At 49.3% G+C, this 25,025-nt stretch overlaps 1 protein-coding gene across 10 annotated transcripts in view; it reads right to left on the bottom strand.

Moving 5' to 3' along the window:
• Window positions 1-1,845: 1,845 nt before the first annotated feature.
• The window catches only part of NDST1 (N-deacetylase and N-sulfotransferase 1), a 74,303-nt gene continuing 51,123 nt past the window's right edge, over window positions 1,846-25,025 (bottom strand). For 5 of the 10 annotated variants that reach the window (XM_060144025.1, XM_060144021.1, XM_060144022.1 and 2 more), the window contains 10 exons: window positions 24,621-24,749; window positions 23,170-23,352; window positions 22,147-22,243; window positions 20,798-20,921; window positions 18,703-18,877; window positions 15,877-16,047; window positions 15,101-15,210; window positions 13,297-13,399; window positions 9,568-9,683; window positions 1,846-2,350 (listed from right to left, as the gene is read on the bottom strand). In XM_060144025.1, coding sequence (XP_060000008.1) covers window positions 2,152-2,350; window positions 9,568-9,683; window positions 13,297-13,399; window positions 15,101-15,210; window positions 15,877-16,047; window positions 18,703-18,877; window positions 20,798-20,921; window positions 22,147-22,243; window positions 23,170-23,352; window positions 24,621-24,749 — 1,407 coding nt within the window. In that variant the 3' untranslated portion in view covers window positions 1,846-2,151. The other 5 variants (XR_009539639.1, XM_060144023.1, XR_009539638.1 and 2 more) reach the window with 5 other exon arrangements.

Raw genomic sequence — 25,025 nt, 5'->3', positions numbered from 1 at the left:
TTTCCAAATGTTTTTTTTTTTTTCTGCATCAATTGAGATGATCATGTGGTTTTTCCACCTTCATTCTATTAATGTGGTATATTACCTTGATTTTTATATTGAACCACCTTTGCATTCCTGAGATAAATCCCACTTGATACTGGCATATAATCCTTCTAGTTAGCTGCTGAGTTTTGTTTATTATTATTTTGTTAAGAATTTTTTGCATATGTTTTGATAAGGGATGTTGTAGTTTTATTTTCTTGTAGAGTCTGTGTCTAGTTCAGTATCAGGGTAATGCTAGACTTACAGAATGAGTTAGGAAGTGTTCCCACCACTTCAGTTTTTTTGGAAAGAGTTTGAGAAGGATTGTTGTTAATTCCCCTTTAAATACATGGTTAAATTAATCAGCAAGGCCATTTGATCCTAGGCTTTTCTTTGCTGGGAGTTTTTTGATTAGTGATTCAATCTCCTGACTTGTTGTAGGTCTATTCAGATTTTCTATTTCTTCTTGAGTCACTTTTGTTAGTCACTTTTGTTTGTATTTCTAGGAATTTGCCCATTTCATCTAAGTTATCCTATTTGTTGACATGCAGTTCATAGTGGTCTTTGATGATCCTTTGTATTTCTGTGAAGTTGGTAGTTGTATATTTTGAGGGGTCATTCTCAGTGTCCTAGATCACCTAACCAATTTGATTTCAAGGGTCCCAGAAAGAACAATCATATGCGATGAGTTTCCACTTTGGGTGTGCCTCTTGGCCCTTCAGCCCCATCTTCATCAGCCTCAGGACAAAGGTGGCAGTGCCACCCCCAGGCTGAGTCATGGGAGCTGCATGAGTCTGATGACAAGAACTGGATCAGGCTTTACTGAGCGCTCAGCATGAAGCAGGTTCAGGTGAGGGCTTTCCAAGCACTGGAAAAGTAAGGCACCCCTTACTCTTCACAATAGCCCTGGCACCTGCCACCCATTACTATTCCCATTTCACCAATGAGAAGGCAGCCTCAGAGACATGAGGTACTTGCTCAAGATCAGATAACCAATATGAACCTATTTGACATCAGGTCTGCCTATCTGTGCATATTTCGACAACTATGCTATGCAGCCTCCTCCCTTCCCGAGGGACAACACCCTAGAATGGGGCAAAGGCTAGAGAATTTAAGCTCCAGCCTATCCCTCCCTCCCTCCCTAAAGGTTTGACAGAGTGGAGCCTCCCCAGGTGCCTCTAGCGGAGGAGAACCTCCATCTGTTACTACACAAAGCAGCAAATACCCCTCTACCCAGTCCCCAGTACCAGTGAAGAAGTGAAGCGCAGAATAGCATGAGGAGTACGAGCCAGCAGAGGATGTATGTGTACTTAGCTACTCATATTTGTAAAAAAAAACTTCTGGAAAGATCCACAGAAACTGGTGGTAGTGGTTTCCCCTGAAGAGGTGAGAGTCAGGGGGGGTGGGTTAGAGGTGAGGGTCGGGGGTGGGGTGAGCTGTTTAGAGGGAGACTTAGATCTCACTGTAGGCAGTGTTTGCTTTATCTTTGTGGATATATATATACACATACACACACACACACACACACACACATACATACATACATACATACTTTTAAATGTCCAGCCTGGAGAGGGACAGGGTCAGGCTCAGTGAGTTCTCCCCACTTTGCCTCATGACAGGAGGCAGGACTACCCAGGGGGCTTAAGGCGGTGGAGTCTCACAGACCAAGGACTCGCAGCTCTGTGACCCTGGCAGAATCACTTAACCTCTCTGAATCTCAGACTCCTCATCTACATAATGGGAATGATGACAATCCCTACCTCAGAGTTGTGGCAAGGATGAAGAGAGACAGCACTTGACAAGCAGAAGGCCTTCCCAACAGTGAGAAATAGTTTTTATTATTCATGTCATTGAATTCTTTATGATATCATCACCTCAACACCATTAACTACCAGCCCAGTCTTTCCCGGGGAGGCTCAGGCCGACTCTAGCCCGTCAGAGACTGGGATGACAGTGACCCCTGGTGGACATGTTGTGAACTGCACCAGATAAGTCTGACCCATTGGAAAAAGAACATCAGTTAAAATTCAGCTTTATTTTTCCCTTTTACCCATCAGTATTTCAGCATGTACGACTTAAGAGCAATGACATACTCTAACAGAACAGTAGTCAAAATCACGTAACTTAACATTGATAAAGTACTATTACCCAATGTACACAGTCCATATTCACATTTTGCCGGTTGTCAATATGGTGCTCTTTATAGGTAACTCTTTCCTGGTCTAGGACCCCTCCAGGATCATAAGTGACATTTGATTGCCAGGTCTCTTCAGTATCCTTTAATCTTGAACCATTTCTCCGCCTCTCTTTAACTTCCATGACCCTGACAATTTTAAGAGTTCAGGCCAGTTATTTTGCATAATGTCCCTCAACGTGGATGAGCCAGTGTTTCTCCTTGGGTAGATTCATGTTGATGTGTTTGTCAGGAATTTCACAGGCGTTAGGCTGTGTCCTTCTCAGGCAAGCAATGTCGGTTTGTCCCAACACTGGTGTTCACTCTAACTCCCCCATTTGTGAGCATGTGGGAGCTGAGAGTCACCTATAGTCACACAGCGAGTCGGAATCCTCAGCTCAGGGGCTTGACAAGTGCTCAGGGTACCTGCAGCAAGGCAAGAACTTCCCCCCAACAGCCAGGGCCTCCTCAGGCCCCGCACTTTGGGTGCCTGTGGGCTGGGGGAACAGCAGGGCTGCTTTCACGGTAGCATCCCACAACAGTCCAGCTGCCTGGACCCCCTTTCTGCTTCACCCATTTCTAATTACTTTTAAGACTTTTTCATTCCACAACTGATACATGCATTTTCATTGTGTTTAGTAAAGTATTTCAGCCAAAGCTAAAGTCCCCTTTGAAATCTTCTCCCCTTTCCCTGCCCCCTCTTCCAGAACTAACCAGTTACCAGTTTGGCGTGAGAGAGAGCTAGCTAGCTACATTGCCAGGAAAAATAATGCAGAATAGCATAAGCAGTACGAGCCAGCAGAGTATGTATGTGTACTTAGTTATGGAGCACTCTCTTTCCACAAATGGTCACACTTAGGTCAGTCTCAAAGATATTTCCTGGTGGGACCTGGAGACTGAGCTGATTATTCTCTCCTCCATCGTCATGTTTCAGCATGTGGCCACACGAGTGGCTATTTAGCTGATCCCCTCTAGATGGACATCTAAGTTGTTTCTTGGGCTTTGCTATTATGGAACACACTGCCCTGTGCACCTGATCCAGGGCTTCTCTGAGGGAAATGCCCACTTCCAGGATCCAGCACTGCTCCTGGGGCACCATGTCCCCTGAGTGGTCTCCTCACTTAGGGGGTGAGGAGGGTTCGATGTGTCTTTGTTCACTCAACTTATTAGAATTGCAGGACTCTTGGGACCTCTGAGAGCACCTGGGCTGGGCTTTCACAATATGTTTCAAGGATTCCTAGGGTTCCAAGATAGTATGGTGACAGAGAGCAGTTGAACTGATGACAGTCCAGATACTCACCCCAAATCCAACCAGAAACACCCTTCCTGCCTCTGCCTGGTTTTCAATTAAGTTTCTCTTTAAAAAACAAAAGGCTGTTTTAAAATTCAAAAATCTCTGATGTAGCCTGACCACCTACCCAGCACCGAAGCCCACCTGTATCATGCAGATCCACTGCTCCCATTAATGCAGCCTCCACCCATGTTCTTGTTGCCCCACGACCCATACCAAGCTCCCAGCTGACAAACCCCAAACAGGTGTCTGCAAGTGCTGCCCTTGTACCACTGGGGTTGGTGTTTTGATGTGCTCCCAGCTGTGTCCCAGCATGCCCCAGGGCAGCTGTCCACAATTCTGTGGAGCGTCTCTGGCTCATCCTTTGTGGCTTGATTCAGTGTTCCCACACTTTCCTGTGCGGCAGGGAGTTTGTTTAAAAGCCACATTTCTGGGTCTCCCTGCCAGAGGTTCTGACTGAGTGGACGGGACTGGGGGAGCCTGGGAACGTGCATTTCGTAAAGTTCCACAGAGGCTCCTGCCTCTCTGCTCCCTGCCTCTGCCCCTCCCCCGCAAATCTCAAACTCAACCAGGCTGGGAGGGCTAGGAAGTCATTGGTTTTTACCCAAAGTTTTCATTCCTCGGGCAGTGGGACTCTGAATTAATTAGAACCCGTAGAAGCCCTCTATCTGAGCCAGGGTTTCCCAGAGTGCTGGAGAGGTTGTTAAAATGCAGGTGCTCGGGCCGCACCCCACATCTGCCAGAGAGGAATCTCTAGGGGCACAGCCGGAGAATCTGCATTTTAAGCAAGTTCGCCAGAGTAGCCACTGAGTCCAACTCCTTCCACACCCCTAAGAGATGAGGGAAACCGAGGATCAAAGCATAAGAGTGACTTGGCCCGGTCACCTCACACACTGATAGCAGAACTAATTCTAGACCGAGGCTCTTCTCAGTGCAGTGCTCCAGCCCCAGCACTTCTCAACCATCTAGCGTGGCTGAGGGCTCTTTGTCACCTGAGACACCCCACTGGCTGTCCTGGGACAGGCCTCTGCTATCTAGAAAAGCTTCAGTTTACAATCCATTGAATTGATCTTTCACAGTCACCTTGTGTGTACGGGGGTGGCCAGACTGGCCGTGCATGTGAACATCCTTTCCACCCTCCCCTGCGGGCCTTGCAAAAACGTCAGACAGACGGACAGACAGGACCAATGTGTACAAACAGAACCCCACTTTATTAGCAGTTAGTTCAAGATTGTACATTAATGGAGGGAAGGTTCCCACTTTTAACACAACCCAAAACGGCTGGTTTGAGAGCCCTGACCAGGTGAGCGGGGTAGCGCCCCCCTCTCTACTCCTCTCCGCACTCCCACGAGGGAAGGAAACCTCTGCCTGCTCCCCTAATGTGCCCCGCACCCTCTCCAGTCACCCCTCTCCTCTCCCCAGGAAATGACATGAATTTCATGCACAAATTACAAAAGGAGCCCTCTTGCTGATAATAAAAGCTAGCACAGTCATAGAAAACCCTCTCGGCCCTCATTCTCCTCAAGGGCCACAGAGAGGAAGGAGAGAGGGAGGGGTGAACTTATTAGGATAAAACACAGCCAGAGTCCCCCCATAGGCCCTTGACATTGACCCCACACAAAGCCCATGCCTCTCCCTTGTGGGAACTAAAAAATGTCTCTGGCTGTCTGAGCTGGCGAGGGAAAGCCTCTGGGGGCAGGCAGCCCTGGGCGAGCAGCCTGGGGACCCAGCAGTGCCTCGTGGGCAGCGGTGCGGGGGGCCTGGGACCTCCATCCTCACTTCAACTACAGCAGACCTGCTTCCTTCTTTGATGTCTGAAAATCCATGCTGTAGGCCCATCTGCTCATTCTAGATGGGGAAATTGAGTCCCTGGGAGGAAAACTGTCACTCAGCTACTCAGTGTACTCAACTGGGACAAAATTTCACATCTCCTGCCTCCAGCCCAGTGCTCTTCTCTGCAACTGCAGTTTGGGTGGGGCAGCGCCCCCCGCGGAGCCCTTCGTTGGTGCATCCCAGGGGCTGGCTCTGCTCCAGTGCACACAGACCATGGGCCTCCAGGAAATGAAAACCCAGAGACCACAAAACAGAGAGAAAGAGAGATGCTCTTTGGTGCCCTGTGCTCCATCACCAGGAGCAAAGGGGGCAGCACAGGATCTTCTGAGTCCGGGATGTCTCATTCCCGACAGGCCCACACTGCGTGGTCCAGCCTCTTCTCTCTAGACCCTCCCAGGCGCGGCTGTGATGCCTCCTCCCTCGCCCTCTCCAGCTCTGGCAGGCCCCTCTGCTGACTTGGCACTTGGTACAGGTGACAGCAGAGGGGCATCTTAGGATGGACTGAAGTTTTCAAGTCAGCACAAAAGGTACCAATCCCCATAGCCTAAATCACCCTTGCCAATACAGGGGTTAGAGGAACTTGTTCTGTGACACCGTGAAGAAACAGACAAATCCAGCATGTGGGACTTCTATAGGACAGCAGCCTGCTAGCCTCCGAAATAATGTCACTCAAACAACCGGAGAGAGCAGAAGGGAAAGTTTACTGACTTGAAAGAGATTTTAGAAAACACAGTTCGATGCAACATGTGTACCTTAACTAGTTCCCGATTCCAAAACGAGGTGTAAGTTATTTGGGAGAACTGTGAATATGGGTTGATTAGCAGATGTTGCTGGGAAATTACTGGTGTGATACTGGGCCAATTGTAGGAGAATGTCCTAGCTCTTAGGAGATGCAGGCTGAAGCATTTGGGGTGGAATCTCCTATTTGCAACTTTTAAACTAGTTCAGAGAAAATATGCTTGTACGGAAGGAAAGATTAAAATGTGGCAAAACACTAATTTTAAGTCTGAATGGTGGGCAGTCGGAGCTCATGATAAAATATTTGGTACAACACTTACTTACTTACTTGCTCTTTCTCCTAACAAACCTGTGGGGACGGCTCGATGTTGGGACCAGCAATCTCTGCGAGTCAACCTAGTAGTATTCTTCTACTGGGAACAGACCACTGCTCCCTCAGCTGGGCCCCAGAGGCACCGGCTGCTCCTACGTAGGGGCTCGAAAGAGACCAGTCTTTAAACCTCAGACTCCTTCTCCAGGTGCAAGATGCCCGCACTGTGGGCAGCTCTAGAGCCCCGAGTGACGGAGGCAGCTGCACATCCCACCTGCGCCGAGCTTGAGGCACAGGTGTGTGGAGGAGATGGCAGAAGGGATGGTAGAGGTTTTTTTCCTGTTTTTGGCCAGTGACTTAGTAAACATGGAAGATGCTGAGGATACTGCACCCCCTGACCTCTGGTTTTCTCCTCCCGTGGTGGTGGTGGGGGGGGGATCTGTGTGCTCAGCAGCTGAGAGAACCTAGAGGGACTTCTCTCCCCTCCCCAGTACCTACCGGTCCTGGAAGTGGGTTCTCGAGAGAGATTCGTTAGTGGGAAGGGAAAAAGTAGCAGTGACAAGACAGACTGAGAACATGTGACAGGTCAAGTCCCCAGCCTCCCAGAAGGGCCTGGACAAAAGTCTCCAGCATTTCCTCTGCTACCACAGGGCCTCAAACCTGCCTGTTTCTTCCTCAGGCCAGAGGACGAGGGGAGCGGACCTGCCCGCCCCACGAGGACAGGCTCTGGGCAGCCTGCCCAGGTGTCCAGGCCCAGAGGGAAGATCTCAGATGGTGGGAGCTGTGACCTCCTCACGGGTCATGCAGCAGAGCCCCGCGCTGACAGACGGGAAGTGGGGCCCAGGTTTTGCACTATGGAAGCCGCTGCCCGCTCTGGGAGTCTAGTTCCTGGTGCAGGTAAGTCTTCACAAGCGTACACGCAGACATGCCACCCTGTCCTCAGACACTCTGCTTCTCATCCCCTGCAGGGTTAGCAGCAACCAGGGTTCCCAGGTTCTAAGGCCCCAATGAGAAGCATGATGGAAACGCTTCACTCAGGAGGCAGTAGAGTCAGATGCAGCTGGCCCCGTAGGACATTCCACTTCTCCATCCCAGTGGAGACCCTGGGAACTAAGATCCAGGCTCCCAGGCTGGGAAAGAACCTTTTGAGGTGGGGAGAGCACGGCAGGGATGCAAATGCAGGGATGCAAATGCAGATCTGGAACTGAGAAGGCTCAAAGGCACCCTGGCTGGGAAGGAGTGGTTTGTCCCCATATCCTGGAATGACCAAGGGCGTGACTAAAGGAGGGACAGCAACCTGGCACAGAGTAGGGTCCCAAGGACGGGCTCAGAGGCAGTGTGGCACTGGAAGAAGAGCCCTGGGCTCGGCAGCGGGAGCCTCGAGTTCAGTTCTTGGCCCTGCTCCCAATCGGTTCTGTGACATCAGCCCCAGAGGCCACCTCCCATTTCTGGACCTGTGTCCACACCCATTGAAGGACCCTTCAGCCCCAACATGGTAGAGTCTTCTGAACAAGACAAGGCTCTCCAGAAAGGATTTCCCAGGTGTCAGTTCAAAGCTGAACTGGCAGTGGGAGGAGCTGGGGAAAGGCACCCCAGCCTTAGTCACTTCACATTGTTAAAAGATGGGGGCGGGAGGGGTGGGTAGGAGCAGGCCCCAACCAGAAAATAGCCCAGAGACCCCCCCCCCTTGTCGGCAGGGGGCCTGGAGACAGTTCTGTGGCTCCCAGGGCAGCTCCCAACCTAGCACCATGTGAGGGGAAGGGGAACAGGCCAGCCTTTAAGCCCCGGGGTCTCCTACCCCAGCCTGGCTGTTTCCTTTGGCCAAAAGTGCCCCAGGGTCACCGCGCTTCATGAAGCCAGATCTCCTGGAAAGAGTAGGTCTTCCTTATGCATCCCGCCACCTGTTCACCTGGGGCAGCCCCGGGGCGGCCATGGCACTTGCCCTCTCCCAGGGCACTTCCATGCTGTGTCCTTGAGGCCTCTGCACATGAACACGCCCCCCCCCCCTTCCATCCCATTCTCTAGCACTGAGATACGACGCCCTTTGGGACTGGGGCCTGCCACCATTTTGTACGACTGAATTAAAAACAAACCCAACCAAAAAAAATATAATATATATATATATATATACACGTTATATATATATATGTAACACAGTGCGACCCCAGCACCCAGGGTATAAACTCTGGCACCAAGAAAAACAAATATTAAAATACTTTAGCTTCTTAGTATTTGGGAGGTTAAGGGGCGCTCTAGAAACCCTTGGCCACAGGCAGCTGGCGCAGAGCAGGGATGGCAGTCTCAGCAAGTCTGCCCAGCATCTGCCAGGGGCCAAGGCCGGGGGGGCCTAGGGACATCATATGTACACTGGGACATGTATACGGCCGACTCCACGACCACCTCAGTCCTTTACCACAGGAAACACCACACATGTCATATCCCAGGGGGAAGAACCGGGGTAGGGTTGAGGCCTGGGTCTCTGGGTCCAAATGCATGGCAGTGCCCCAGGGCCCTGAAGGAGGCCTTTAGGACTGGGTGGGTACTGTAGGAACCAGCGATTCTTTCTCTAAAGAGGGAAGGTGAGATGGGAAGGTATGAAGCAGAATGGGTGTGGAGGTCCAGCGTTCTCTGGAGCTGGACACGCTCACACCCAGCCTAGGGACCACCTCTGGGTTCCCAGCTGACCCCTCTCAAGAGCCTGGCTTGAACCATCACGGAAACGTCCAATCTCTCTCCCTGGTTTGGCAAAAGCCCCAGCTGGGCTCTTCTCCTCGTTGTCTGGAGGACAGGGAAAATACTACTGAGTGGACACCCTACTGGAGCAGGGAGTGATGGGATGGAGAGGGTAGGGTGGGTGGAACACAGGGACGGAAAACAGAGTCCTGTGGACTGCCTCCTACCAGCTTGTGGTCTTCCACCAACAGGAAGTGGCCTCCCCATGAAAAACTATGAGCAGAATGGACCCTGGTTGGCGAAGGAGGTCCTAGAGGCCACCAACCCAGCACTGGACGCTCTGAGGCGCGTGTGGACCTGCCTGGGCTCTTCTCCTGGCCCTACCTGGGCTGCAGCAGAGTATTGCTTGTAAGTACTTGGCCAGCCCGGGCCCAGCTCCCCACTCTGCAGGTCAGTCTGGCTCAGCGTGTGGCGGGACGTCCCTGCCGTCACATTCAGTCTGGCTGTGGTGGCCGTGGCTACCTGGTGTTCTGGAGCTCCTCCCGTAGCCAGGTGGGCAGTGTCTGGCCCATCTTGTACAGCAGCTTGGAAAGCTCGATGTTGTGGTCCCGGTAATAGTCCTTCAGGAAGGCGCGGGACTGTAACAGGAAGGAAAGCTCAGATCTTGGTCATGTGCTGACTCAAGAGTGACCCCCCTCTTCTTTAAAAACCACCATTCTGTTGGCATCATCCCACACTCCCATTATTTAGTCACAATCTTCTTCAAAATCACAACCTTCAAGAGAAAACTCATATAGTAGGAGCACCAAAATACAGCACACAAGATCAAAATTCTTGTGACTGCTAGGGAGAAGAGAGAGAATTAAAACCAGGGGCAAACAAGAAAAGGGAAACATAGTATTTTGTTGAGGATTTTTGCATCTATGTTCACTAGTGATACTGGCCTGTAATTTCCTTATTTTGTGGTATCTTTGTCTGGTTTTGGTATCAGAGTAATGGTGGCCTCGTAGAATGAGTTTGGGAGTGTTGCTTCCTGTGTAATTTTTTGGAAGAGTTTCAGAAGGATAGGTGTTAACTCTTCTCTAAATGTTTGATAGAATTCACCTGTGAAGCCATCTGGTCCTGGACTTTTGTTTGTTGGAAGATTTTTTAATCACAGTTTCAATTTCATTACTTGTGATTGGTCTGATCATATTTTCTATTTCTTTCTGGTTCAGTCTTGGAAGATTGTACCTTGCTAAGAGTTTGTCCATTTTTTCTAGGTTGTCCATTTTATTGGCATATAGGTGCTTGTCGTAGTCTCTTAGGATCCTTTGTATTTCTGTGGTGCCAGTTGTTACGTCTCCTTTTTCATTTCTAATTTTATTGATTTGAGTCCTCTCTTTTTTAAAAAAACTTTTATTTTTTATTTTTGGCTGTGTCGGGTCTTCGCTGCTGTGCGCGTGGGCTTTCTCTAGTTGCGGCGAGCCAGGGCTACTCTTCATTGTGGTGCGCAGGCTTCTCACTGCGGTGGCTTCTCTTGTTGCGGAGCACTAGCTCTAGGTGCCTGGGCTTCAGTAGTTGCGGAGCACGGGCTTCGTTGGTCCACAGCATGTGGGATCTTCCCGGACCAGGGCTTGAACCCATGTCCCCTGCATTGGCAGGTGGATTCTTAACCACTGCGCCACCAGGGAAGCCCTCCTTTATTTCTTGGTGAGTCTAGCTAAAGGTTTATCAATTTTGTGTATCTTCTCAAAGAACCAGCTTTTAGTTTTACTGATCTTTGCTATTGTTTTCATCTCTATTTCATTTATTTCTGCTCTGATCTTTATCCTCAACAAAATACTAGCAAACTGAATCCAACAATACATTTAAAGGAGCACGATCAAGTGGGCTTTATCCCAGGGATGCAAGGATTTTTCAATATCTGCAAATCAATCAATGTGATACACCATATTAACAACATGAAGAATAAAAACCATATGATCATCTCAATAGATGCAGAAAAAGCTTTTGACAAAATGCAACACCCATTTATGATTAAAAACTCTCCAGAAAGTGGGCATAGAAGGAACCTACCTTAACATAATAAAGTCCATATATGAAAAACCTACAGCTAACATCATTCTCAATGGTGAAAAGCTGAAAGCATTTCCTCTAAGATCAGGAACAAGACAGTGATGTCCACTCTCACCATTTTTATTCAACATAGTTTTTAGAAGTCCTAGCCACGCAATTAGAGAAAAAGAAGAAATAAAAGGAATCCAAATTGGAAAAGAAGAAGTACAACTGTCACTGTTTGCAGATGACATGATACTATACACAGAAAATGCTAAAGATGCTACCAGAAAACTACTAGACCTCATCAATGAATTCGATAAAGTTGCAGGATACAAAATTAATACACAGAAATCTCTTGCATTCCTATACACTAACAAACAATGAAAGATCAGAAAGAGAAATTAAGGAAACAATCCCATTTACCATCGCATCAAAAAGAATGAAATACCTAGATGTAAGGCCGGATACTATAAAACTCTTAGAGGAAAACATAGGCAGAACACTCTCTCTCTGACATAAATCGCGGCAAGATCTTTTTTGACCCACCTCCTAGAGTAATGAAAATAAAACCAAAAATAAACAAATGGGAACTAATTAAAAGCTTTTGCACAGCAAATGAAACCATGAACAAAACAAAAAGACAACCCTCAGAATGGGAGAAAATATTTGCAAATGAAGCAACCAACAAGGGATTAATCTCCAAAATATATAAACAGCCCATGCGGCTCAATATCAAAACAACCCAATCAAAAACTGGGCAGAAGCCATAAATAGACGTTTCTCCAAAGAAGACATACAGATGGCCAGAGGCACATGAAAAGATGCTCAACATTGCTAATTATTAGAGAAATGCAAATCAAAACTACAATGAGACAGCCCCTCACACCAGTCAAAATGGCCATCATTAAAATATCTACAAATGACAAATGCTGGAGAGGGTGTGGAGAAAAGGGAACCTTCCTACACTGTTGGTGGGAATGTAAATTGGTGCAGCCACTATGGAGAACAGTATGGAAGTTCCTTAAAAAACTAAAACTAGATCTATACACTATGATCCAACAATCCTCCTCCTGGGCATATATCCAGAAAAGACAAAAACTCTAATTTGAAAAGATACATGCACCCCAATTTAATAGCAGCACTATTTACAATAGTCAAGATGTGGAAGCAACCTAAGTGTCCATCAACAGATGAACGGATAAAGAAGATGTGGTATGTGTGTATATATATATATATATATATATATATATATACACACACACACACACACAATAAAATACTCAGCCATTAAAAAGAATGAAATATTGCCATTTGCAGCAATGCGGATGGACCTAGAGAATATCATACTAAGTAAGTCAGACAGAGAAAGACAAATACCGTATGATATCACTTATATGTGGAATCTAAAGAATAAATCTATTTACAAAACAGACCCAGAAAACAAACTTATGGTTACCAAAGGGGAAAGGGAAGGGGGAGGGACAAATTAGGAGTATGGGATTAACAGGTATACTGCTATATATAAAACAGATAAGCAACAAGAATTTACTGTATACCACAGGGAACCAGAAACTACCACAATATTATAAATCAACTATACTTCAGTTTTTAAAAAATTATCAAGGGGTAATGGAAAAAAAAGGGAAATGTAACCAGAGTCACAGTGTGTGCCCTTTCCCCTATATCCTTATACATGCCATCCTCTCCTACAAGAATGCCTTATCCTTCCATGCCATAGGTCCAAATACCACCCCATCCTTCCAGGCCCAACTCGAGAGACACCCCCCCAGCCCCCACCTCGTCTGAGAAGCCTTCTTACCCATCCAACTTCAAGTGGCATGTCCTTGTTCTGAAGTCTCACAGCACTTGTTCATACCTAACTACACAAAACACTTCCTCCCTTGTATTCTACTTATTGGCACATGTGACTCATTTCCCTCCTAGACTAGGAGCTCCTTGAAGGCAAAGGGCAGGTGTGATTCATTCTCAAAGCCCCATAGCATCTCAAAGCCCTTGTAGAAGAAATACTCATTTGACTAAATCAATTCTGATCCACTATATCCCCTAGCCCACATTTCCTCCTGTTAAGAACACCACCCAAGAAATGCCGAGGCCACTGAGTGCTGGGTGTCAGGTAAAGAGAAGACTCCCTCCAGTACAGGGACCCCCAACATTTATTCCCCTGCCGCAGGCAGCAGGTCTGCTACTTACATCCAAGTCCATCTCTGGGTATTTCCGGCCCTTGCTTTTGCCTAGACACTTGGTTTTTCCTCCTTCGAGCAGCTGGCACCAAAATCCTTTCTTTGGATCAAACCTGTGAAGGTGGGGAAAGCCTGTGGGTGGGAGCTGGCCCGGCCGAGCCCAGCCCCTTCCCACTTCAGGCAATGTTCACAGACCTCAGGAATGGCAGAGCCTCCTAGAAAATCACAGGATCCACTCCCATAGGCAAACTCTGGTCTGTGGGACTGATACTTGCATCTGTTTGCCCAAGCTCTGGCTCTGGGCTCCACTAAACACACCTGCCCCGTCTTCCCAGCAGAAGGCAGGCCGCACGCTCCGAGATCTCTCTTCTCCTGACTGGGCAGGCTCAGTTGCTGCAGCAAGTCCCTAACATGAACACTTCCCATCCTTCCTTATTCTGGGGATCCTCTTAGCACTCTCCAGCTCAGGGGTGAGAACCCAGTAGGGGGAAAAAAGTTTAGTGGAGGTTCTTTTGCTTTTTAATAAATTCAATCTTTATCAAGAAATGCTGTATCTACAGTTGCCTTTAAGCATGTGCATCACTGGAAAGTTGTGGTTTTTTTCTAATGAATTTCAGAAATGATAGAGCAAGACTGCCTTCAGAATTGAAGTCATGCTGGACCTTCAAAGGTATTTTGGGGAGAGGAGATCTGATGCTGTCATGGGGAGGAGAGGCATAATGGCATCAGAATTCAGTCCCAGATAAGGAACCATTAGGAGGTTCTTGGGCATGAGGACAGAAGGAAAACACAGTTCACATTTGGCAGGAGAGGGAGATAGGGATTTTTGAATGGGTCCCAGGGTAGGCACATGTGATGGTAATGGTGGTGGTGATGATGATGAGAGTAGCTAGCATTTACTGAGATTAGTACATCCCGGGCACTGAGCCAAGAGCCCCACCCACAAGCTTTCATTCAAGACAGTGACCCTCCGGAGGTAGGAATTATTACCTTTATCCCCAACTTACGGAGAAGGAAAGTGAGGCTTGAAGGAACTAAGACACATGTCCAAGGTCCGCAGTTAAAGAAGATGTCTGGGATCCTAACCCAGGCATCTCTACTGCCACAGCCATACCCGCAGCTGCTGCTCCTTTCTACCCTCAAAGGGAAGGACTGACTACCGTTTTCAACTTCCAAAGTAAGGAGAAGGGAATATTCTTGCTGAAGGGCTTTCCTAAGAAGGTAGCTGGGGAAGGTGACTGTTTCTCCTTCTCTTGAGACTCTCTCATTCAGATGAGTGTGTCACCTGTCTGTGATATACCCTAGGAGACAGCCTCTCCCCAGCCCTGTGCCCCCTCAACACAGGCTGGCACTTACCCATCTTGGGACAGCGTTCTCAGTGCACTTGCACTGGGTTTTGAGTGATGGGAATGATTAGTCAATGACAATATTTATAGTATCTTTTTCCTTAAATTATATTGAAGTCATAATCTAATGATAAGAAACCCTTGTGAGAACTGGAATTGCTCATTGCTGGTCTAACTTACTTAGGTAAAACACTGAAAATGTTCAGCCCAGAGTGAAAAGAACACCCCAGGTGTAGGACTGACCAGGGCAGAACAGAGTCATCACCTCCCTTTTTCCTGAGTCAATATCTTTATTAATATGGCTCAAGTCATGTTAACTTTCCTGCTAGACTGCCATCAGGGACATGCATACTTCCTCACATTTGCTGACTCATCTGTGTTTTTCTCCTAATCATTCAAGCCTTTGGCTTTTGGGCCCAGGTGCCTGCTCAGGACATCCCCCCATTGAAAGGCCAGGGTAACACTCACGCCAAGGTTTTGTGGTAGTCAATGGTGTTCGTCACCCCAAGGAACTTTTGCACTGTGTCCATCACTTTGGCAGGTTCCGTTCGCAGCAGTTTGCCATCCAAGACCAGAATCTGGAAAAAAAGCAAAAGGAGAGTGTGATCTGAACCTGTTTTCACTCCAGTGGCAAACAGGCCCCCAGTCTTCTGGGTCAGCAGCCATGGTTATAAATTGGGGACCCCACACTCTGTAGACTGCTTCTTCCTCCACCTGTGGACAGGAGGTGCCCCCATGCCTCAGTCCTGGGCAGTCTAACTAACTCCCTGCTTTCTGCCAGCTTCCTCTGACCGATGCCATCCTCTCCTAGGGTTTAGGCTATTGGCAAAACCCTGCCTGCCCCTCATATCCCTATGACACCCCCTCTCTGCCTCTCTCCAAGTTTTTGGACCACATGTCACTCTCCTGCCTAAATCCTCCAAGGGTTTCCCTAAAATGCCTCAGCAATCTGGCCCCATCTACCTCTGCAACCAGGCTCTCCCTCCGTCACACACGCCTGTCTCCCTCACTCCCAGGGGCCTATCCCAGAGCTTTTTGGGTCCCCTTAGGGATAAAGAGCCTGTTGTGATGGGACAAGGGCTTGGGATAAACAAGACTGAAACCTTTGAAGGCCCCAAAGACCTAACTCTCCAATGACACCATGTCTGGCCCTGTAACTCATGAAAGAGATTTTGAGGCTCTCTGCTAACCGCCCAGAGCCAGGGCTGTGATTGCCCTCCCGAGGGTCAGGGACAGGCAGCTACCTGGTTGGCGTGAAAGGCGCTGAGCCAGCGCTCAATGTGGGTGGCATACCAGCCGGGGACCAGGCAGCGGTTCTGGAGGGCGCGCAGTTTCAAGGATGCATCGGGCGCAGCTGTGATCACCTCATGGAAGGTGTACTTCAGGGCTACTGGGTCATCATGGGCTCGCTGGTGCTGCAGACAAGGGGAGAGAGAGGGTCAGCATGTCACGTGGAGGGACCAAAGGAAGAGGCTTTTGTGGGACAGAAACCAGGAGGCAGCCAGAAGACCCTGAGCTGGAACCAGGAGCCCTGGGTTCAAGTTCTGGTTCTACCTGTCATTACCCTGTGACTTCAGGGAAGTCATAGCCCCTGGGAGCCCTAGTTTCCCCATCTTTGAGAGATGGGAGTTGGACTAGATCAGAGCTTCCAAATGCTGGTTGCTTCACACCACCTCTGTGATTTCTGCCATATGCATAAACCACCTGTACGTGACAAGTCAACGTAAGTTTCTTTGCATTGAATCATCTTTCTTATTCACGTAAATGTATTTCAAAATAAGTCTCCATAAATAGAAAATTAGAATCAGTTGTCATATATAAAGGTAATCATTCATAAATACAATAAAAATAAAGCAATGTTCTCAAACACCAGGCAGATACAAATGTCTGCTACAGGCCCTGATACAGTCATGAGGGTGGGGCCCCTGTGATGGGATTGGTGCCCTTGTAAGAAGAGGCACCAAAGTTTGCTTGCTTGCTCTGCCATGTGAGGACACAGAAGGTGGCTGTCTAAAAGCCAGGAAGAGAGCTCTCACCAGGAACCAAACCGACTGTCACCTTGATCTTGGACTTAGACTTCTAGGCTCCAGAACCGTGAGAAAAAAATTCTGTTGTTTAATCCACCCAACCTATAATATTTTGCTATGGCAACCCAAGCAGTCTAAGACAGAAGGATTGGGAAAGAATTGGAAAGGGGAAAACACCAGGTTTGAACCACCTAAAATAATGCCACGGGCAGTCGGCATCTGCATAATTCCCAAGTCCAGAGATCAGGAACCTGTCCACCAGGGGTAACCCTCAAGAGCCCCTACACCTCCACTGAGGATCACAGAGCTTGGGTGGGGGAGGTGCAATAATGGTGCATAACAGCTCCCCCTCCTGACCTCCCCTCTGAGGCAGGCCACTGTCCTACCTCTCCCTCCAGCACCTTCCTGGATCCTCCTGGTAGGAATTAGTCCCCCTTCTCCTTATCCCGCCTCGACCATGGACAGAAGAAAGAACAGGGTCTTAGACCTCGAGGAGCTGGGTTCAAAATGGCAGCACATGAACTTGAGCTAGTCACCTGGCTTGCTGAACCTTGGTCTTCTCATCTGTGCGAGGGGACATGCACAAAGCCCTCTGCCCTCTAGAAAACTGCCGTGACGCTCCAATGAGGTGAAGAGGTAGAGCAGGAGCATTAGAACAGAATGGGGACGGACTTCAGCCAGGGCCGCTTTCCCTCTACAGCCTTCTCCTTCCTCTTTCCTTCCCCCGATAAGAGCAGACAGCCAATCTCTGCTCATTGCCAGGAGGTGGGGAACACTTGGCAGAGCAGAAAAGAGAAATGGCCTTTATTCCCCCAAAGACAAAGCCCAGAGGGAAGGAGAATACTGAGGTATAGACAGAAAGTCCTAGAGAAGCAAGTGGAGGAGAGAGATTGCCCACCAGACGAGGAGGGTCCCCAGGCTTGGGGAGTGAGAAGAGAGAGAAAGGTCTGTGGGAACAGGGAGTAAAGAGGGTCTGCACCTGCCTCCTACCAGCCTGTGGCCACAATGAGGCCCCAGAGAGGAGGCTCAGAGGGTGGCCAGACCTAGAGGGGCCTTCCTTGATCGGCTCTAGACGAGGAAGCCCCACACCCTGGCACTGTGGCATAATCCTAGGAAGACTGGCAGGCAGGGGAGGAAAACCCCCAAACGACCAGAGCCTAAGCTTTCCTGTAAGCCCAGTGGAATGATGTTCAGAAAAAAATTAAGTCAGGTCATTGAAATTAAAGAAAATTCTAGTTCTTACATAGTCAAGTAGGAACTAGGAGTCACACTCTCTAGCACAAACCGCATTCCACGTAACTTCCTTACCTGATCGAGCATTTGCATTCTCCACTAAGAATGGCAGGTCCTGTGTCTTCTCCTTCTCTGATTTCCCACCCCCCCTTCCACCCCGTGCCCAGCAAGGAGGCCACAGTTAGTATGAGCCCAGATCACTGTTCACCGAATCTAGGCTTCATCAAGATGGAATCAGCCTCCACCTCTTGTTGGTGTCAGAGTCAGAGGCAGGTCCCCAGACGAAGCTGGGAGGGTGAGCAGGTAACTCGGCTGGTATTCAACATGGATTTCTGCCTGGCTTCTCCTCCGGGCTAGAAGTGCAGTGGAGGCGGGACCATTCTTACCCACCACGGCATTCCAGGAGCCTACTGAGGGCTGGCACAAAGGAGGCGCAGAATAAATATTTGCTGAGGGGCTTCCCTGGTGGCCCAGGGGTTAAGAATCCGCCTGCCAATGCAGGGGACACGGGTTCGAGCCCTGGTCCGGGAAGATCCCACATGCTGCAGAGCAACTAGGCCCATGCGACACAACTACTGAGCCTGTGCTCTAGAGCCCGTGAGCCACAACTACTGAAGCCCAAGCGCCTAGAGCCCGTGCTCCGCAACAAGAGAAGCCACTGCAGTGAGAAGCCCATGCACCGCAATGAAGACCCAACACAGCCAAAAATAAATAAATAAAATTTAAATAAATAAATATTTGCTGGTATTTATTGGTGGCTGAGCGGTAGACAGAGCCCGTACCCCCACCCAGGGCCCCACCCCGGCTCACCTGGTACCAGGAATAGGCTCGGTCTGCTGGGTTGATGAGGATGGTCAAGACCTTGGCCTTGGGTAACAGGGCAGCCGCCCGCCGGGGAGCCACTTCCGAATCAAAGTAGTTGGCGCTTTTCTCAAAGTAGAAGTCAGAGGTGGTGTTGGAGGGGATAGGGAAGAACTCCATGTACCTGCAGGAAGCCCAGAGAGCAGGGCTCGCAGGCAAGACCCAGGATGAAGGGGCCTGAGGGATGCAGCTGGGAGGGCCGCGGTGGCCGGGGGTGGAACTTGAGAAAGCAAGCAGGCACATGGCTCTCAGTCAAACAAGGACTCACTTCTGGCAGGGGTCCTAGACGGAGTGGTCACTTGGCAGTCTCCCTTTTATGAATTCATTCCTTTTTCGGGGAGACTCTGGGGTCAGGAGGATGTGAAGACTTGTGGGTGTGGTATGGGTGGCAGGGTATGGGAAGAGGGCTGCATCTTTCCATCCTAAATGGGATGGTCCCAGAGTGAAACTGGCAGGGCCCTAACTCTCACTGCCGCTAGGGGGCAAGCGGGGATGCCTCTGAGCCGGGGACGCCAACACTGAGGGGAGGGACGCCCTCTGCTGCCTCCAGACTGACCTCTGATGGTGCTTTCTAAGCTGCTACTGTGGACCAGGAGACAAGGCGGGGACGGGGTTCACCTCCTGCCACCCATACCCCCTCCCCGGCCTCATACGGGTGAACCTGATAGCTTCCCAGATGAACCTCCCACATCACACCCAGAGTGACTGTCCACACCAGTCCTTTGAGATCACCTGTAGGTTGAGGGGCCCTCAGAAAACTAAGTGAACACTCCAGACCCTCCCAGGAGCACCTACTGAGGCAAAATAGAGGTACAACTTCAGAGGTTTGAGGGAACCAAACCCCACAAAGCCTACCCCAGTTAAGGACGTAGGATCCCTACTCTATCCTGTGAGATAGGGTTTCTCTTAGGTGGTCCCAGGGACCCCTTTATCAGAAATCAGAATCACCTGGGGGCTTGTGAGATTTCTGCACCCCTACAAACAAAATCAAAATCTTGAGAATGGAGCCGAGAAACTGCTAGCTCTCTCACATTTCTGAATTTTCTCTACAAAATAGCATTTTTACGTCCACGATCCATCGTTTGTTATATCTAAATGGAGAAAGCTCTGAGAAAGAAGCTTTTTTCCTAAGTTTGTAGCAAAGACATTTGGCAGCAAAACCGGACTTATGAATCTTACTTGGCATAAATATTGACATACTTTGCTACAGATATATTAATGTATTTGCTAATGGGCACTGCCCCAGACCTTGGTGAAGGTGCTGTTAAATATACTGTGTCTCTCTAAATCCGGAAAGAGATGACTTTCAATAATGCATCTGGCTACAGTGGGTTTTAGATAAGAGATTGTGGCAATATTGGAGCGAGAAATAGGTAGATTGACAGACAGATGATTGGTTAATTGAAAGACAGCTAGAAAGAGACTGATGGAAATACACACAGAAAAATACCACAACACAAACAGAAGAATGCCCATGATCTCTCTACTCAGGTAAATCACTGACATAAAAATAATAAACAAGAGTAATACATGTGTTACAACCGCTGGTGACAGGTTCTGGTGAGAATCTGCAATTTCAACCACCTCCCCAGGAGACTCCCTGAAGGCTAGAAAGCCACCTCGGGAGGGCTCACAAGAACACCTCCTGCTCCACAGTCAGCCATCCACAGTGGGAAGGGCCAGCCTTCGGGTCAGAACCCTTGGATTTCAGCCCCAGCTCTCGGGACCTCGGGCATGTTCCTCTTCTCCTCTGGGACTCAGGGTGTTTCTGTGCAGGCGAGGGAGGGGCTGGACTTTGATTTCTAGTATTCTCAGAGCCCAGGCAATAATGTAAAGGGGCAAAGGGCTTCCTCATCAACTATCCCATCTGTGGCCAGGCCCCAGCATCATGACTCAAGGGTCACCGTGTTTTGTCCCTGTTTACAGGAACTAGCTGTGTGTAAGCGAGCGCCAGCTGCTTCCTGCTGTGGTCACAGCAGGCCTCCTCCTGGGCAAACTCCATGGTGACCATCCCATCCCACTGTTGACAGAAAGGCCCACTCACCAGTCGATGCCTTTGTGATAGTTGTGGCCATTAAAAAACTGGATCTCCTCAAAGGTCTCAGAGCTGGGGTAGTTGCTGCTGAGGTCGGGGTGCATGCCCAGGAACAGGTAGAGGGCCGTGGTGCCTGCGGGGGGGGAAGGTAGGTGAGACCTGGGCCCAGCACGCCAACACAAAGATGGAGTCTGAAATTCTGGGTTCTGGTCCTGGCTCTCCATTACTCACTGGGAGATACTGGAAAAGTCCCTTCCCTTCTCTGGGTTTAGTTTCCTCATCTCTACCATGAAGGAATCATACTAAACTCAGGATGGACAAATACATGGCTTGAACGTGGGCGCGCCAACGCCTGCATCCACTGCAGACATCACTAAACCATCACAGCATTCTTCATCACTAAACAAAGACTTGGCCTCAGAATCCTCTCACCACTGTACTCCAGCAGTCATGTCCACTGGATTACTGTCTCCTCATAATCCAGGAATTAGACGGTTTCTGCTGGTCCCTCTGGCTCTGGGCCTCTGTGCTCTCTGGCACTTGGGAGGAACTCAAGGACAAGGGAGTTCCAGACTCTCCAGTGTGCTGATATGAAATTCTTGAAGGGCTAAGAAATCTGGCTCAGATGCCTCCTCTTTGGGTACCCTTCCTTCACTCATACTCCCTCCCCTAATTGACAGTACAGGACCGACCCCCTCCTTTAGAGAGTTCATTCCTTTCCTACATGTGAGTCTACAGTTAATATGCTATAATGAGAGGTTCCAGAAGAGGTGGAGACTACAGAGTTTGGTGATCAAGAGTATAAGTTTTGGGGTCACAGAGACCAGGGTTCCAGACCTGGATCTGCCATTTCCTAACTAAATGTGTTAGGGAAATCACTTAACTTCTCTGAGCCTTGAGTGTTTTGTCTGTAACATGGGAGTACCCGTCCATGCCATATAGTGCACATGGTAAATACTTAGCAACCATCTCTTCTCTGCTCCCTCCTGTACCTCTGGCAGACGTGACTAATTGATCACAGTCTTCTTTGCTCTGAACCAGTTTTGCCTGGCACTGCTCCAACATGCAGAGTAGCCGATCTGGGCTTCTCTGATTTTACTCTGAGACTCCCAGCAGGACACAGGGAGAGCTCCCTGAGGCTGTGGTTCAGGACAGATAGGAGAATCCAATGCCCATCCTCTATCCTCTTCCCACCTCCACACTGATGGGCAATTCATGTTCACCCCAGCTTCACTCTCACTTCCTGGGAAAGAGGGGGCAGATTACTGGGGAGTGGGACTAGGGCATGGTGGCCCCCAGAATCCTGTGGCTGAGAGAGCAGGCACTGGGGGAGGCTGGTCAAGAATGGAGAGACCTGCCTGTTTTCTGGGGGCCAATGATGAGGAGCTTTGGGAAGCGGTCACACGTCTTCTCCTTGGACCAGATGTCTTTATGGCGTTTGTCTTCACAGGGATCCTAAAACAACAGGGGAAGAGATGTCAGGGGTGCCCAAGAATGGACACTGGACTCCCACTGCACATGGATATGTGGCTCTTACAGCCCTGAATGACAAGTGTAACTGCATGTGCCCTTGTCACATCCCCATCTCGGGACACTGAACGGCTGGCAGGCAGCGACCATTTCTAGTCAGTCTCACGCTCCCAGACATAGCCTAGTAAAATGCACAGCACAACACTTGGCTCACGAGCTCCTATTGTTGAATTTAAAAGTTCAGCAAGAGGTCAGCAAACTTTCTCTATAAAGTTTAGTAAATCTTTTGAAATGTTTAGTAAATATTGTATTTTAGGCTTGGGTACTATCCGGTCTGTTGCAACTACTCAGCTCTGCTGTTGTAGCTTGAAAGCAGCCACAGATGGTACGTACAAGAATGAGTGTGGCCATGTTCCAATAAAACTTTATTTACAAAAACAGACTGCAGGCCAGACTGGCTCACAAGCCATGGTTTGTGGACCCCTGAGACCATCAATTCCAGCTTCTGCTTCCAGTTTTTTACAGCGCCCTGGGGCAACTTCCCCAAGAACTGTCCCCCAAGCCCTCTGATCAGTCCCCTTTCCCATGCTCAGAGCCTGCTGGAGTGAGAAGGTACATGCCAGGCAGGGCAGCTGCTTTCCACACTTGTGTACACTGTGTTCACCTACAGTTCTGTGGTGCTGTTTTTCAGAGGTGAGTATGCATGCACACAGGTCTGCATGGAAGGTCTAGTGTGCACAAGAACAAGCAAGCATGCCCACGCTGGTGAGCAAGTGTGCCCCTGAGTTTACACTTGAGAGAGCATGAGGGCCTGAGGACTGAGTCCCTGAGACCATACCTGGGGTGCATGCCCGTGGGTGGTAGGCCTTCCATCCCTGCAATGAGGCACCCAGGCCACCCATCCCACCCACCTGCCAGAGCGGGTCCTTCTCCTCAGAGAAGATCTGGAAGTACTTCTGGGCCAGCTGCACCGGGGGCAGTGTCTGCAGCCGGAGGTTGGTCCAAGAGTGCAGGAAACGCACCAGGTGCTTGAAGGTGTACAGGCCCAGGCGGTCGTTCCCGTAGTTGGACAGGTGCGTCATGAAGATGCTAATCTGCTCCAGGGAGGGAAGATGCGAGGCGGGGCCAGTCAGCCTCTGAGCCCCTTTCACTACCTTCACCCCCACTTCTGACCCTCTGGTCTTGCTTGAGCTTGTAGGGCCGCGCTCAATGACCAGTCCAAGGTTCACCGGGGCCGTCAATAAACTCACCGTGTGAGCTTGGGCTAGGTACAGCCAGGTGAATCTGGTCTGACACCTGAAGGGGGAAGCTGACCTCCTGTGCAGTCATATGGGTGCTCTTTTCTACTTTTTTGGCAGGAGGGTGAGGGGGTACATGGAAGATAAGGGGTACACGGTTACCCCATAAAGCTGATAACACCACCACTTGATATCTCTCTAATATTATTAAAGCATGGATGATTATTTCCATTTCACAGATAAGGAAAGAGAGACCCAGAAAGTTCAGCTGAACTTTCAGCTGAACTATATATATAGTGCATTTTAAACTATCCATCTATGTAGATATGTAGTTTGATATATAGCTTAACAGATTCAGTTTACTACGTATATTTATACAATATTTATATATTTATACACAAACACAAAGATTGGAAAAAGAACAGACAAAAATGCCAACACTAATGGACTTCCCTGGTGGTGCAGACTAATAAGTACCTGCTGTATAAAAAAAATCAATTCATTAAATTCAAAAATTAAAAAAAAAACAAAATAACAAGTTAAAAAAAAAAGGGGGGGCTTCCCTGGTGGCGCAGTGGTTGAGAGTCCGCCTGCCGATGCAGGGGACACGGGTTCAATCCCTGGTCCGGGAAGATCCCACATGCCGCGGAGCAACTAAGCCCGTGTGCCACAACTACCGAGCCTGCGCTCTAGAGCCCGTGAGCCACAACTACTGAGCCTGCATGCTGCAACTACTGAAGCCCGTGTGCCTAGAGCCCATGCTCCGCAACGAAGAGTAGCCCCCGCTCACTGCAATCAGAGAAAACCCGTGCGCAACAACAAAGACCCAATGCAGCCAAAAATAAATAAACAAATAAATAAATGTATTTAAAAAAAGTGCCAACACTATTGTATGGAAGTGCAAGATTATAAAAGGGACCAAAAGACTGCTCAGATTCTCCACCAAGGTCATGCAGAGGAGCGGGGACACAGCCAGGGCTAGAGTGCAGGTTTCCCAACTCCTGGCTGCACACTTGCTCCTGCCCCTCCCCCCAGGCCTGGGAAGGCCTGCCTCGGCTGCAGCCGACTGTCCGACTGTCCGGCAGCCCCTCCTCACCGCCAGCCAAGGGCTGTGGCGCACTCACAGGGTTGAGGAGCACTGTGAGGAAGAGCTCGCCCCCGTTGATGATCTTGTCCAGCTCGCTGGAGCCGCCTGGGTACTCGTTGTAGAAGATCGTGTGTGTGAAGAGGCCGCAGGTCTGCCGCGGGAGGACCTGAGGATGGGGCGGGAGAGAGGAGCTATGGCTTCTCCAGGCACGGATGGTGACGAGCAGGGTCACCAGAAAGGGGACCTCAGAAAGGCAGCCTCTTGTGTGACCACACACACCCCAACCCCTGGGGGTCTTCTCCACCAAAGACCTGCAGCCTGTGACACTCCCCACGTAAGCCCAGGGGCCCTTGCCATTTTACATATGTAAACACTTTTCATATTTCTCTGTACAAAATGAGCAGACTCCAAACTAACAGGGACAGTCAAGTGAGAATGTTTC

This window comes from Lagenorhynchus albirostris, chromosome 3 (genome assembly GCF_949774975.1).
Source record: "Lagenorhynchus albirostris chromosome 3, mLagAlb1.1, whole genome shotgun sequence".
Lineage (NCBI taxonomy): Eukaryota > Metazoa > Chordata > Mammalia > Artiodactyla > Delphinidae > Lagenorhynchus > Lagenorhynchus albirostris.
The sequence above is the reverse complement of the archived record's forward strand: the minus strand, read 5'-3'. Positions and strand labels throughout refer to the sequence as shown.